The sequence below is a fragment of the Osmia lignaria genome, chromosome 14 (assembly GCF_051020975.1).
Source record: "Osmia lignaria lignaria isolate PbOS001 chromosome 14, iyOsmLign1, whole genome shotgun sequence".
NCBI lineage: Eukaryota > Metazoa > Arthropoda > Insecta > Hymenoptera > Megachilidae > Osmia > Osmia lignaria.
Genome location: NC_135045.1, coordinates 283,321 through 297,391, shown reverse-complemented (window position 1 = coordinate 297,391; position 14,071 = coordinate 283,321). Strand labels below are relative to the sequence as shown.

The 14,071-nt window shown below is 29.6% G+C and overlaps 3 protein-coding genes across 7 annotated transcripts; 1 reads left to right on the top strand and 2 right to left on the bottom strand.

Moving 5' to 3' along the window:
- Positions 1-105: 105 nt before the first annotated feature.
- wkd (TBC1 domain family member whacked) lies at positions 106-2,787 on the bottom strand. 2 transcript variants are annotated; one of them, XM_034335433.2, is made up of 5 exons: positions 2,311-2,573; positions 1,838-1,967; positions 1,188-1,761; positions 845-1,114; positions 106-763 (listed from the first exon to the last, which is right to left on the bottom strand). In XM_034335433.2, the coding sequence occupies exons 2-5, from the start codon at positions 1,948-1,950 to the stop codon at positions 650-652; spliced, it is 1,071 nt and encodes a 356-aa protein (XP_034191324.2). In that variant the 5' UTR covers positions 1,951-1,967; positions 2,311-2,573; the 3' UTR covers positions 106-649. The 2 variants fall into 2 exon arrangements, with proteins under 2 accessions (XP_034191324.2, XP_034191323.2); XM_034335432.2 differs by lacking the exon at positions 2,311-2,573 and adding an exon at positions 2,630-2,787 and having other exon boundaries at positions 108-763.
- A 759-nt stretch (positions 2,788-3,546) lies between these two features.
- Tsen54 (tRNA splicing endonuclease subunit 54) lies at positions 3,547-6,503 on the top strand. Of its 2 annotated transcripts, XM_034335412.2 has the most exons (6): positions 3,547-3,752; positions 3,835-4,174; positions 4,263-5,069; positions 5,151-5,689; positions 5,852-6,301; positions 6,362-6,503. In XM_034335412.2, the coding sequence occupies exons 1-6, from the start codon at positions 3,676-3,678 to the stop codon at positions 6,501-6,503; spliced, it is 2,355 nt and encodes a 784-aa protein (XP_034191303.2). In that variant the 5' UTR covers positions 3,547-3,675. The 2 variants fall into 2 exon arrangements, with proteins under 2 accessions (XP_034191303.2, XP_034191302.2); XM_034335411.2 differs by having other exon boundaries at positions 5,151-6,301.
- Positions 6,311-14,062, bottom strand: Su(var)3-9 (suppressor of variegation 3-9). Of its 3 annotated transcripts, XM_034335418.2 has the most exons (9): positions 13,921-14,062; positions 13,474-13,537; positions 13,248-13,358; positions 8,394-8,627; positions 8,054-8,212; positions 7,740-7,969; positions 7,516-7,660; positions 7,251-7,420; positions 6,311-7,180 (listed from the first exon to the last, which is right to left on the bottom strand). In XM_034335418.2, exons 1-9 carry the CDS (start codon positions 13,990-13,992, stop codon positions 6,944-6,946), a joined length of 1,422 nt encoding a protein of 473 aa, XP_034191309.1. In that variant the 5' UTR covers positions 13,993-14,062; the 3' UTR covers positions 6,311-6,943. The 3 variants fall into 3 exon arrangements, with proteins under 3 accessions (XP_034191309.1, XP_076548302.1, XP_034191308.2); XM_034335417.2 differs by lacking the exons at positions 6,311-7,180; positions 7,251-7,420; positions 7,516-7,660; ... (1 more) ...; positions 8,054-8,212; positions 8,394-8,627 and adding an exon at positions 9,879-11,827; XM_076692187.1 differs by lacking the exons at positions 6,311-7,180; positions 7,251-7,420; positions 7,516-7,660; ... (4 more) ...; positions 13,474-13,537; positions 13,921-14,062 and adding exons at positions 9,314-11,827; positions 11,944-12,434.
- Between the last annotated feature and the right edge of the window lie 9 nt (positions 14,063-14,071).

Here is a 14,071-nt window from a genome sequence, read left to right as displayed (position 1 = left end):
AACAACACACAATTAAACAAAACAATCCTTATTCAATAACATTATAATATACTAAACTTTATTCTTAGAAAATGTAATATGTAATGTCTTACAGTTTTCTTTTGTACATAAATATTAATAGAATTGTATAAAGTTAACTAATAACTAGACGTACCGGGTGTTCAATTACAGGTAGGTACCGTTTGAGAGGCGGTAGCTGGGGTGATTTCGAATAACTTTTTCCTTTACCGAAAAACCCCTACCATCAATCGGAGCTCAGATACCGCGTAACGGAAAAAGTTGTTCAGAGTTACCCTAGCTACCGCCAACTCAAAGGATGCCCATCTGTAGCCAGACGCCTTGTGTATTAAATAATACAACATTAATTGCTACTATAAACATCTACAAGTATTGTGCATTTTTGTAATCATAGTTTAGTAATAAAACTATAGACATATAATTTATTTTGATCTATTCAAGGGAATGTATACGTGTGCGATTCTATTTAAGAATTATCTAAATTTGCAATAAAGAAATTAGGTATTCTTGTAAAAGTATAGCTATATAAATGTTGTGAACTGTACAATATGAAGAATATAGAGAGGAAGGCACACTCTGGAGTAATACCTGTAAGCTCTTTACTCATATTACATGCTACCTACTTTTTTAGTCAGTCTGTCCGATTAGCAGTGGAAAGAGATGCTTGTTCTGCCGCTTCCCGTTTTAATACTTGACGCCGATGCTCGTATTCAAAATCTTCTTCGGTCAGATTTAATTTTCGAATCTGTAATAGGATATATTCAAATATATCCGAACATAAGCAACAATATGACAAAAAAAAAAAAAAAAAAAAAAGGCAATGTACCTGATACACTAAAGCTTCTTCTTCCATAATATGTTGAGGAGGATTTCTTAATAATTGGAGCGTTTCATAAACCGTTGGACAACGTTTAGTAAGAGATGTACGACCTAAGCTACCCTTCAACAAAACTAAACCAACTTTAAAAATAATTTTTACGCCTTCGCACAGAAACATATCCCACACTCGTAGAATACTTTCCCATGGCAGTGTTCGTGTATACACACATAAGAACCATTCGGTCATGTACAAAATTGGATCCATCTTCTGTTTTTTCTGTATAAATAAACAATAATCAATACATACAGTTTGATCTTTAATTCTGTATAAAATACAAATCTGTACTAACCAAGTGTTTATAAGCGATAGGAGATACTCTTTTCAGGAGGGCAAATAAAATATCTCCATCTCTTAATAATGTTTCCATTCCTTGACTATAATAACCGAATAAATATTTATCACATATCGCAACAAGACACCAAAATGCTTGTACAGCTGGCATATGCATCAGTAAAAATGCTGCTATAGGTGCTTGAGCTTGACAATAACCAACTTTGCTATTCAAAATTGAATATGCCTTTAACACTTTGAAGAGTTCTTCTTGTCCTGGAGCTTCTCCGATAAACATCACATGATGAGGAAATTGTCGATGAAGATCTTTTTTTATATCATCTATATATTTTGGATCACCAGACCTTTCTACCAGTTCTTCAAATAAATTTGGGTTTGTATCCATTAACAATTGGCCTCCACAGAGATTTAACCATGCACGAAGTCTTACAGAAGGTGGAATACCCTTTCTACATCTTTCTCTGACTTTGCGATAGTTTCTATTCATAAAATAACTCCAATTGTTTAACATCTGTATCCATTTTCGTTCTCTTCGTAGCATTATCTCAGGTGGTATTCCATGTTTTCCAAGGCTAATATTTCATAAAATATATTAACCAGTGGCAATATATAACTATAAAACTATCATATTCTTTTTCTTGATATTACCTTTCAGAACTACAGTTGGAATCATGAAGGAAACCGTGTCTATCAATCTTTGATACTTCAAACTTATCGCTTTCAGTCTCTGCATCCCCATTATGTGATCCTGAGGACGCCATAGCATTTTTCTAATTGTCTAGAATAAATATATAAAGTTAAATTTTATCATTGAAAACATACATAATTTTTTTAAGAAAAAAATTTGTTTAATCGTTTAAAAAATCGTAACAATATACATAGTGCTTTTAATATTAGGAAAACTTCATTTTTACTCTATTGTAAACAGAACATTCTAATCATACTAAAATCTATTAACAATTATAAAAACTACAATAAATATGTCATTGAATCTTCTGTTAACTGATAATAAACTTTCTTGAACGGGTGTTCAAGAAACTTATTTTCTTGTTGATTAACAATTTCTGTACACAAGATAAACATTAATCAACATATTTTACAATTAAAATTCGTTCACTTACAACATTATATCAAAATAAACAAGAATATGTCATTAAATGTCTTGTAACTGACAGTTGACAGTTAGTCGCCAATGAAATTCGGAAAAATATTATGATAGCTCGTAATCATAAATCAAGATTATCAAGACTCCGTGCACTGCACGATAAAGCACCGTTTTGAAACGCCCAAAAAATGTTCGTGCAATGAATTCTAATAGTTTGTGCGTATCATAGAAAACACGTAATTATCGTATACACTGTATATATCTTCAGATTATTTACTATTAGATTATCACATTAATAACGAGCAACGAGAACTATGTTAATTAACTATACCTACCATCGATGATGCCCAGCAATGCGACTTATGAAATTCCAAAAGAACGTGTTGCACATTGTTTAAAGATATCGATATCTTACTTCTGTCATACACGATGATTATACATAGTTTCTATATCACAGTTAAAATTTATTACTACACGTTACATGTATGCATACATATATATGTATGTATGTACATACATATATAGCGAAACTTTTTATTTCCAAACACGGTACTGAGATACTTTTAATTGGGTGCTTCCACTCATTCATCTATGATTAACCAATAGTAAGGAAAGATTAAAAAGTAAAATAATTATTTATGTACAAATCGTGGTTTCATACTTCTAGTTAAAGGAAACAAATATATTAATACAAAACAAGGAAAATAAAATTTAAATGTTACTTATTTTACAATGAGAATGTTAAGTGACATAATGCTTTTAAACATGAAAGGTATTTAATCCGCCATGAAGCTCGTATGCGTGTAATTGTTTACGTATACACGCACATAAAAGTATGTACATATATATTCCACAGTTCACCAGAGTCCATAACTGCGAAAAGACCAGTTTTCGTTCTTTGCGCTTCTCCAGTACGCATCTTCGCCCTGATTGGCGATACTCCCAAAAGAAATGGAAAGCGATTAGCAGAGAGCTCGCTGCGTTCCCCCACCATCTTCCAACCTGCGCGTCGCAGTTATGGACTCTGATGAACTGCGGTATATATATATATATATATATATATATATATATATATGTATTTAGATACTCATTCCTTAACCTTGCATAAATTTCTTAAAAAGAACAAAATACGGCTAAAAAAATGATATTAAAAATATATGTGAAAGTATTTAATCTTTTATGTTGATTACTTTTTCTCATTACTCGGTATCTCATACCGGCATCACTCCTTTTCAAATATAAACGTATATAAATTGTATTAGTATTTAACAATAGTTGTTGTTTGTGATTTGTTATAGTGAAAAATAATTTTTCCATATAAAACTTCTTTGCATAGATTCAGGTATTGAACCATGATAGTTTTTATTTATAAAGTAGATGGATGAGTATTTTCAAATCGTATGAAAACGGTCAGAACATGACAGAAGAAACAAAAAAGTTTCCCATTAACATGTTAACGTAAGCATTTTATGTTTAAACAGATTGTTTTAGTAATGTATAAGTATAATTTTAGAATACCTAAAGAATTGATGTTTTACAGGGCAGAAGAGTTGTTAAAGAATAGAGGTATAAAGTACCATGCTTGGGATGAATATGAAAAATCAATTAAAACCCTCCCAAAGACTGGAATGAAACAGTTTGAACCAAATGATTCTTGGTTACAAAATATGCAACTTGAGAAGGGTATTACAACTCGTAAAAATTTAATAGCTGTGGAAAGAGTAAACCGTATTTCTCAATTAGCTAATGCTGAATGGTTACCTGCACAAAAAAAGGCTAAAGTAAAAAAATATTCTGGTCAAGATTGGGGCAATTTTGGTTTGGAAAAGAATGGTGTCTTATATTTAATACCAGAAGAAGCATTATTTCTTTTAGAAACTGTATGTTATTATATAATTCAAACATAAATGCGACAATAGAAGTAAATTGTTGTAGAACACAAACAAAAATTATACTATTTTGTTTTAGAACTGTTTGGAACTTACATGGAATGATGTACCATTATCCATTCAACAAGCTTACGACCTCCTAATTGATAATGTTGAATGTTCATTGGAAGAATATAGAGTTTATAGTCAGTTAGTACGTCATGGTTATCATATACAGCGTTTTATTTATAATTCTGAAAGGAATACAAAATATGATGAAAGTATTAATACAAAACGTAAAGTTATCATTGAACCTGAAAATGGTCTTTGGATGATTGATTCTCAAGAACATAACAAAGATACGGATAACAGTAAATCTGTTGAATGTGTAAAAAAAACTAATACAAACGTTATTAATTCTTCCATAGAAGTGTCTGAAAATATAACAGAACAGAGTGATATAACAAATGATGTATATGAAGTTCTAGATAATCTCCTTAGTGCAGTAGAAGATGTTGAAGTTCAATCTAAAAGTATCGAATGCGAAAGTAATGTAGAAAATTGTAGAAAATTGAATACGAATCTAAAAACTATGAATACAAATGAAACTAAAAAAAAGAACAATACTAAAGTAGAAATTATATCGGATGAAACTTTATTAGGTAGTGTAAAAATTGTTATAGATCCTAAAAATGATTATATCAAGGAAGATAAAACGTCATGGCGAGCGTCGCGTATACAGCGAAATGTTAAATTATTACCGAAAAGAGCAGACAAAGTATTGTCAACTTCTGATATTTCTATAATCGATTCTAATAATATTAAAAATGTGGACCATTGTTTAGGAAAACACAAATCATCTTCGTTACTAAATGAGAATTCACAAATTAAAAAATCAAAACAGGAGGTGAGTATTTGTAATAGTATTCATAATATTATAAATATTATTATTATCAAGGTAACAAACAATTCTTTATTTTTTAATTAGATCATAGAGCTTTCTGACGACGAGATTCAAGAAGTTCCAAAACCTATGACACGAATGGAAATATTGAATTTAATTCCAAATATAGCGTTACAATTCACGGTTGCAATAAAGATTTCGAGAGGTTACATACCACACAGCATAAAACCTCATAAAACTGTTTATAATTATGAAAGTGTAAAGTTAAGAAACTTGCAACAAACAGATAAAAAATTGCGATCTAAGAAAAATATAGAACATTCAAATATAAATCAAAAGACAGTTCAATGTTATAATTCTTCCATAAATAATATTCCTAGAAGAAATACAAACATGCAATTTAATGAAAATTTAACAGCTAGTATACAGAATGTTTTTATGCAGAACTATTTTTCTATGCAACAAGGACAACATACAAACTTCAATCCTAATTATGGATGTATTAATAGAGTGCCATACGTGTACAATCAAAATTCATATTGGCACCATAGAAATACCATGTTTCAAAATATGTTTGTTACCGTCGAAAATCATAGCACTGCTGTACATCAAAACAGATTTATGTCAGTACAAATGAATAATTTTTTAATACCGAATATTATTAATAACACAATAAGAAGTTCTGTTACTCGAAACCAACTTCATCATAATTTTTATCACAATTTCTTACCATTAAGAAAATTATACCATCATAAAATTATAGAAAATATGTCATTCCATTGCAGTGTAGGTAGAAACGTATTCTCGGCACCTCGTCAAAGGTACTGGCCAAGAAACTATCAAAGAGGCTCAAACATGGTAGCAAAATATAATAATGAAGTCTATCAATCATCATTTAAAGTACTACCAGGAGCATCTTCGTGGTCAGAGTTAAAAACTAAATGGCGTGAAGAAAAAACGATTACCATCGATGATGAGGATATAGAAAAAGATAAGACTGAAGATGGTAATGAAGTACAAATAGTTGAACAAATACGCAGTCCACTTATTGGACCAAAGAATGGAAACAGTCTTGAAGAGGTTTTCAATAAGCTTAAAATAGTCAAATCCGCGCCTGAAAAAACTGTAAGAAGAAAAAAAAATAAATACAAAATATCGTATAATGTTTATTCTAACACACAGAATTATAGAAAAGCAAATCCTGGATTTCCAATTTATCGGATAGTGGTAGTAAGGTAAATAAGTTTTGTTTTGTTTTTTTTTTGTTGTATAAAATTAATTGATCGGTTTTTTAGGCAAGACGATTCATTTATACAACCAATCGAATTACATCGCCTGTTACAAGACGCAGAAAATTCACCAATAGTATTGGCATGTGTTTCAATGTCAATTTCATATCTTCAACCGGGATTTGTATCTGTACATAATTTAACATAATTAAAATAGCAATATTTAATTAAGTAGTAGCCGTATCTTTTTTTAATTTATTTTTATATAAAATGCAAGGTACAGTTTTACCATCATGTTTTGTATTGATTAAAATTGCACCAGTATAAATGATTCAAGTAAATGAGACACATTATTTACAGCTTATATTACATATGTTATATAACTGAAAATAAATTGTTCTATCTAACGAAATTGAAAAAAAGAACATTAACATTAATGCAGCTGTAAAATGTGTTTTGTAATCAGTATTTATCATTTTTATTATAAGTTAGAACAGAAATTTCAGGTAAAACAAATTAAAATTAATACGCAATTAATGTGTATTTCATACTTTATTATAAACATTTCAAGCAACATTTTACGTTGTAGAAATTACGTTAAAATCTCTTTTATATTAAATTTGAATGCTTTTATGTATATTTCTGAAGTTATTTTCGGTCTATAACTGGTTCTATAGTTTGACCGCCACAAATTTGACCCCAACCAATTAAACGCCAATGTTTCTCAACACGGCGCGATAATGCAATCTTTTCGTCGATTTCTGTACAGACAGGATTTGTTAAACTGATTTTAGCTAAATCAGCACGAGTGGCCAATACACGACCTCCAGTACTTAATGATCCAATATTTACTAATAGTACTTCATTTCTCGATAATTTTGGTACCTATTGAAAAATATTTCAGTTATAAATCACCAAATATACAATCGTTTGTATCTTTGTAGAATGCACTTACCCTTGCACCTTTTTTGTCACCTTCTGTTCTAACTCCCAATAATCGTTTCAAAAGATAATATGATATCTCAAGTTCAATAAATATTTTTGGCAGAGCTCCTACGGCTCCCAAAATTTGACCGACTAAACGATCTGCCCGACATAATGTAGGTTCAATCTTTGTTCCAACACCTTCAAATTAATCATTTAAGTATCACCTATACATTTACTTTATTCTTAAACAATGTCTTCTTCAAGTTAATCAATATACATATAACATCGCTTACCAATAAGACCACCAGGAACAGCAAACTGAAGTTCATTTTGCTCTGCAAATAATGATACTATCCGCGAAAATATAGGTCGACAAGTCAATTTTCCTTCACTATCCTTGGACACTAACCCAGGGCGAACTTCAATTTCCATACCCACCTATAAAACGTCGGATACATTAAGTAACATGCTTTATAGATAAATCAAAAACGAGTGTAAAAACATTCTTCTGTTATACTTTTAATACTCCTCTTAAAATACTTCCTCCAGCAACGCCTCCTTTGAGATCATCAACTTCACAACCGGGTTTATTCACATCGAATGATCGAATTACGATTAATCTCGGTTCAGAAGTAAAATCTCTTATAGGTACTGGAATTTTCTTAGTGATATATTCGCATAATACTTCAATATTATACTTTAATTGAGCGGAAATTGGTATTACAGGTGCTCCTTCAGCAACGGTACCTGATTAAACACCCCATTTATTAGATACACGTTGAGAAAACAGAAAATACATTCTGAAAAATCATTAAATTAAGATTAAATTACCTTGAACGAATTTCAAGATTTGTTCGTATTGTTCCTTTGCTTGAGCTTCTTTTACCAAATCTATTTTGTTCTGCAGGATTACAATGTGTTTCAGTTTCATAATCTCAATAGCAGCCAAATGTTCTGATGTCTGAGGCTGAGGACACGATTCATTACCAGCTGTAAATAAACATTTAGTATTTTTTCTTTAATATCGTCGAAAAATTTGATGAGATAACTAATGCCTAAATAATTATGTTTTTCAGATTCTACTGTATGCAGGAATTATTGTTATATAAATATTAATACATTTAATAGTCAAAGATAGTAAAATATAGGCAAGATGTTAACAAATGTATACCAATTAAAAGTAAAGCTGCATCCATCACTGCAGCACCGTTTAGCATAGTTGCCATAAGGATATCGTGCCCAGGACAATCGACAAAAGACACATGACGTACCAGTTGAAATCGCCCAGAACAAACTGGTCGTAAACAAGGAAACGAATCATCTTTACTTGATCCTCCAGATATGTAACATCCCGGTCTTGGGCATTTTTCATTATCACATTTGTAAATCTTTGCATTTGCATATCCTAAAACAAACCAAACGAAGTCATGGCTCTTTAATAGAATAGATATGTACATTCCTAACAAACACTTTGATACTTAGTTTTAGAATAAATACTTTTCTTGCTAAGATTAATCTTCCTGCACGAGAAGTAGTTACTGTAATACTAGAAATATCAAAAAATTTAATAAAAAACAAATTATTTAAAAGATTAACTGCTGATGTAACACATACATATTTATTTTTTCATGCATTACATGTATACAAGTGAAAAATTTCTTTTACACATAATATTAAATAACTTAACGATATTTAAAAGTAAAAGTAAAAGTAAAATTAGAAAACAAAATACAATATCGACTTTGGTAAAATTGTTACATTTTGCTTAGTTTGATATCTTTGTTAATCTAATTTTTCAAGATCTTCCTTTATTGTTACCATCTAAAACGTTCATCGTATTTGTGTGTAAGAAATTTCTATTACCTATTTAATAGAACTTGAAACTGCTAAATACATGAATGATCAGATAATTTCACAAATATCCATACGAATTCTACTTAAGGTACATATAAAATATATATAGCTAAGTTGTACCAAATTTTTTTATTTTTATATTTTATTTATTTCACAATACGTATAATGTTTAACGCATTTAATTATTAATTAAATAAATTACAAAGATTAAATGTTATAATTTCATAAAACATCAATACAAATAGAGTAAAACGTAATAGCATATCAATTATGTCGTAAATAAAAAAATGTATGAAAATTATGTAGCGCAAAATGTTTATTTCATAGACTAGCAAAACATGTACATAACGAATTTTTTTAAGATAAGTGCCGAAAAAATGCTTAAAAAGCGTATCCTTTTAAATCTACGCTTCATTAAAATCTACATAATATTCAAATATCTAAAAACAGTGTAAACTGTGAACATATAAACATCGATTATTTTATTGATATTGCTCTAAATTCTTGTAATCGGTAATGTTTTACTAGCGTGACGAAAATAACAATTACAACGATTAATTGTACAGACTCGTGAAATGTACTATTTTCAATGTAATTGCCGTCAATTAAACAAATTATATGTTCATATAGATATAATTCAGAAGAAGAAGAAAATGAAGAAGAATGTTTTGCTTTTTTCAAGTATTTCTTTAGATCTATGCATCACTAAAAATACAATAGTTTTTAGTAAATACATTTCTTCAATAATAATTTGTACAATCATAAAACATTACTGTATCAATTTATATATATATATAACTTGATAATAATTAATAATATGTATAATAAGGGCATGTAATAATTTGTCATTCTTTTTTTATAGGATTCTGCGTGTACAATTTGCTACTATAGAATTAAACATCGAGTTTGTTTTAGTATGTAGTAATGTAATAAACTTGCAAAGTATAGTCTAAAACAAATATCGCCTGCAACTTCGAGCACCACATTTGCACAGTGTTTTACTACTTAACAAATCGGATTCCGGTGTCTCTGAATGTACTGCAAACTCTTGTGGAAATTTCGTGGTAATGTCTACATTTACATTCTTTTCTATTGACACATTTTGTACTATAGAATTTTCACTATTTCTTGAAGATTGGCATGTATAATCGAAAGTAATCTCTTCATTCTTCGCAATATCCCTAGTTGCAAACAAGGCAAGCTTAGGCAAGTTTGGATCAAGACAGTTAATCCATATTCCATAAACCGCTAGATTTGGATCACAGGAATGATTGATGAAATGAGAAATGTTTCCATACATGGCAGCATCAACGGTATATGGACATTGCCCTTCAGTCTCATTATAATCAAGATCAAAGAGATACGTTTTTCCAGCAGCATCATATTTCTTTCCACGTCTTTCAGCTTCTTCGCTTGTAATCACTTCGCCAACGTACTCTGTCACGAAAGTACCCTTTTTAATTGCTTTTAAAGTTTTCACACCCCAGCCTCGTCCATTGGCAGTTCTAAAAATGCAGAATTCCATTTTAGAGCCGCGCTGTACTACTCGATTTATGCAGCTTATGTCACAGCTACATCGTTTGTTACATTCGTATATCGGCGTGCCTGGAGGGACTCGGACTTTACACGATGAAGTATAGGGACATAAACCATCATTCTGAACAAAGCAACATTTTGTTTTAGAATTACAAATCTTACATTCGCAACCAATAGGTGGATCGTCAGGTATTATTACACCATCACCGGGTAAATATTCATCTATGTAACAGAAGTCTTTAGGCGCTCCTTCTAGGTCTACTATATTTTCCACTTTTATTAATGGCTTTCCGTTTGCTATGCTATTCATTTCATTTGCCCAATTGGTTAACGATTGCAATTGTGCTTTCCTCAAATCAACAAATAACATAAGAAGAATGTCATGCTTTATAGACCTTGTCATTTTATCAGTTCTTTTAATCTGTGCGCATTTGAAAAAATTATGTATCTTTTTGTATATTACATCTGCTTCTATCCAAACAGATTTTAATGTTATACCGCTATGTTTAAGGTGATTTAAATATATCTCTACGTCTCGTCGACTAGGATAGAAATTCATTTTTTGCTGAAAATTATTAAGCAACTTTGATCTGTGTATCTCAAACTCTTGTAGTATATCTGAACAATTTACTAAATTCGACGCTGGTTCCCAACTATTATATTCCGAGTCCCAATTTTTCCATTTAATTAAATAAATTAACACGCCATTTTGTTCTCTTTTTCCAAGAATTTTTTCTACTTCCCAAAGATTATTTTTCGATAATAAAGTATTCATTTCAGTTTTACTATCCTGTCTTATATCCTTTAATACAACTTTCAGTTCCTTTAATCGAACATTCCCTAAATTATATTTAATTCCACGTCCTTCAACATTGCTATTATAATTTAATTCGTTCAGTCTTATGTATTTGACATTAATTTCCTGATTTTCATCACAGCTATTATTGTTCTTGGAGTTATTTTTGGTTATTCCTTGTTTCTCAGTGACTTGTTTGAAGGCGACATTAGTGTCGACTGAATCACTGTTCGGTGACTGACTAGAATCATCACCATTTTCTTGAGAAAGAATGAATTCTTGTTCGATTTTCCGTTGTTTGACGATTGGTCGAAGATTCTCTGAAGAAGCTGGTCTTTTTGCTCGTGTAGAAGGCATTTTGCTTGTACTGCCAATAGGGTCTTCTTGTTCCCCTCTGGTATCGTCCACTGCACGAGAGTCTGTAATGCCAAACATTTAAAGGATGTCATTCTCTTCAGTCACACTTTTCCGTATTTCATTTAACTTGTATAATTATTTCTCCGTTTTCTATTAGCCTTTTAGCATAACGTATCACCTTATACTTTGAAAATTCCTTGAATCCTCTTCATTCTTCTCTTTTATTTACTAAATAAATATTTGGTGCAATTAAAAAAGTAACCAATATAATTCATAAAATTTTGTGTAAAACGAAGGTGCTATTTATTTAAAAGTACATCTTCTAAAGTTATACACCTTTTTTCGACATTTATATCAAACTGACTGGACAACAGCAAATATGCATTGAAAATTGTTTGCACCTTATCAAATTCATACACTGTAGTATTAATACATGACGTAAATATACATAATGCATGACAATAATGATATACGTTAGTTTTTGGAAATGTTAATAAAAATGAACATAGTCATAAAGAAAGAAACAACTCGTGCATGTATATCGTGAACACGTTGATTTATCTCTGAAATTATTTTATAAGTTTTACAATAAGGTAACGGTGGGATTTCAATAGATAAAATACGCAAAATTTATAATTTTTATTATTTTTAACATATTCCAAATTTAAATTTACGTACAATTTCTATATTAATACATTATTTTAACCCTTTGCGAATGAAATATTTTAAAATATGAAAATATATGCACATAAGAACTTTTATATCTAAAAAATTTAAACATAATTTGAAACAATAAAGTTTTACTATCAAAAGTTTATTAAGTTCTTTCATAAAGGGTTACAATATAACAAACTGTGTGTTTATGTAGCCAATATATAACGTATTCTTTTCTGTCGAATACACCTATATATATTTCATTATTAATTACAAATCACGTATATTATAAAGTTACAGCATGTTATGAATGTACTTACCTTATTTTTTCACTTTCTAACATAAAAAGTATATTTCTATATTTTTTAAATTTTTAAATTTTTAAATCATTGAAATTATACATTCTAATAATTGTCTTTTTACATTTGAGTTTTATTTTTGGTAATTCTCTTATATTATTATAAATTTATGAATACAACATCACTTACAACACAATTATATCACATTTAATCACATACAGCAAGAAACACAGTTCACTGAACTTGGCTTTTTAAACAGCTGTAGATGTAGTACTTTTACATGTAAAAAATACTACAAATTATACAGTATTGCATATTTCAAACCATTCATGCTAAGAATACCAGTCTCGTAAAAAAGATTTGTATAGCTAATAAAAAAAAATGTAAAAAAAAAGAAGAAAAATAAAACTGACCCTAAATTATTAACATAAAATAACTCTCACTGTGCACAAATTTGGAATAATTCATTTTAATGTTGCAAAGAACATTATGATATTTAATTTTAAATAACAAATTAAAATCTACTTACCAAGTTTGATTGTAATATTTCTCTCTAATTCATTTTTAAAACGAACAGTTTGTACTCCTGATATAGCTTTTACAATTGTAGACTTTCCATGCGCTACATGACCAATAGTACCTACAGGAATATTATGTGCTATGTAATACAATAGTTTTTATCAAAACATAATATTTAATTGTTTAAAAAATAATAAAGAGAAAGAACTTTTTTTAATGATACTTGTAATACGTACCAATATTAATTGTTGCTTGTCTGCTAATAACTTCACGAGATAATGTAGTCAATTTACTAACATCCTAAACAATAAAAAAGATCTGTAAATTTAAATACTAGTATAAGGTACTTAGTGTTTCCCTAAGCTTATCAGTAATCCCTTACCTTATTAGTAATTTATTAACAGTATATAAATAAAGTGTAAATGTAATAAACCAATAAGAATTTTATCCAGATGTCATTAATGCGTAATAAAACAGGATGGTATTAGTAATTATACTTTTTTTAAATAATACAAATATTAAATTTGATACTATGTTCTCTAATATTCGTTAACGACAATTTTCATTAAAGTTAATGCAAATTAAAATTATTATAGTATAGCAACACTATAAAATGAGGTTATGCGAAACGTGATGCAAGCTTGTCACATTATGAGGGTACAATCGGTACAATTATTACTTACTAGTTTTGAAAGATCTTGTTTATAAAGATTCGGTTGACCTGTAGTCACTCCAAGGCCTTCTTCACCACCCATAATCACTGAATCGGTATTTACCACGCGTAAACCACACGAAGAACACTTCGAAAAAAGCAATTATTCATTTAAAATCAAC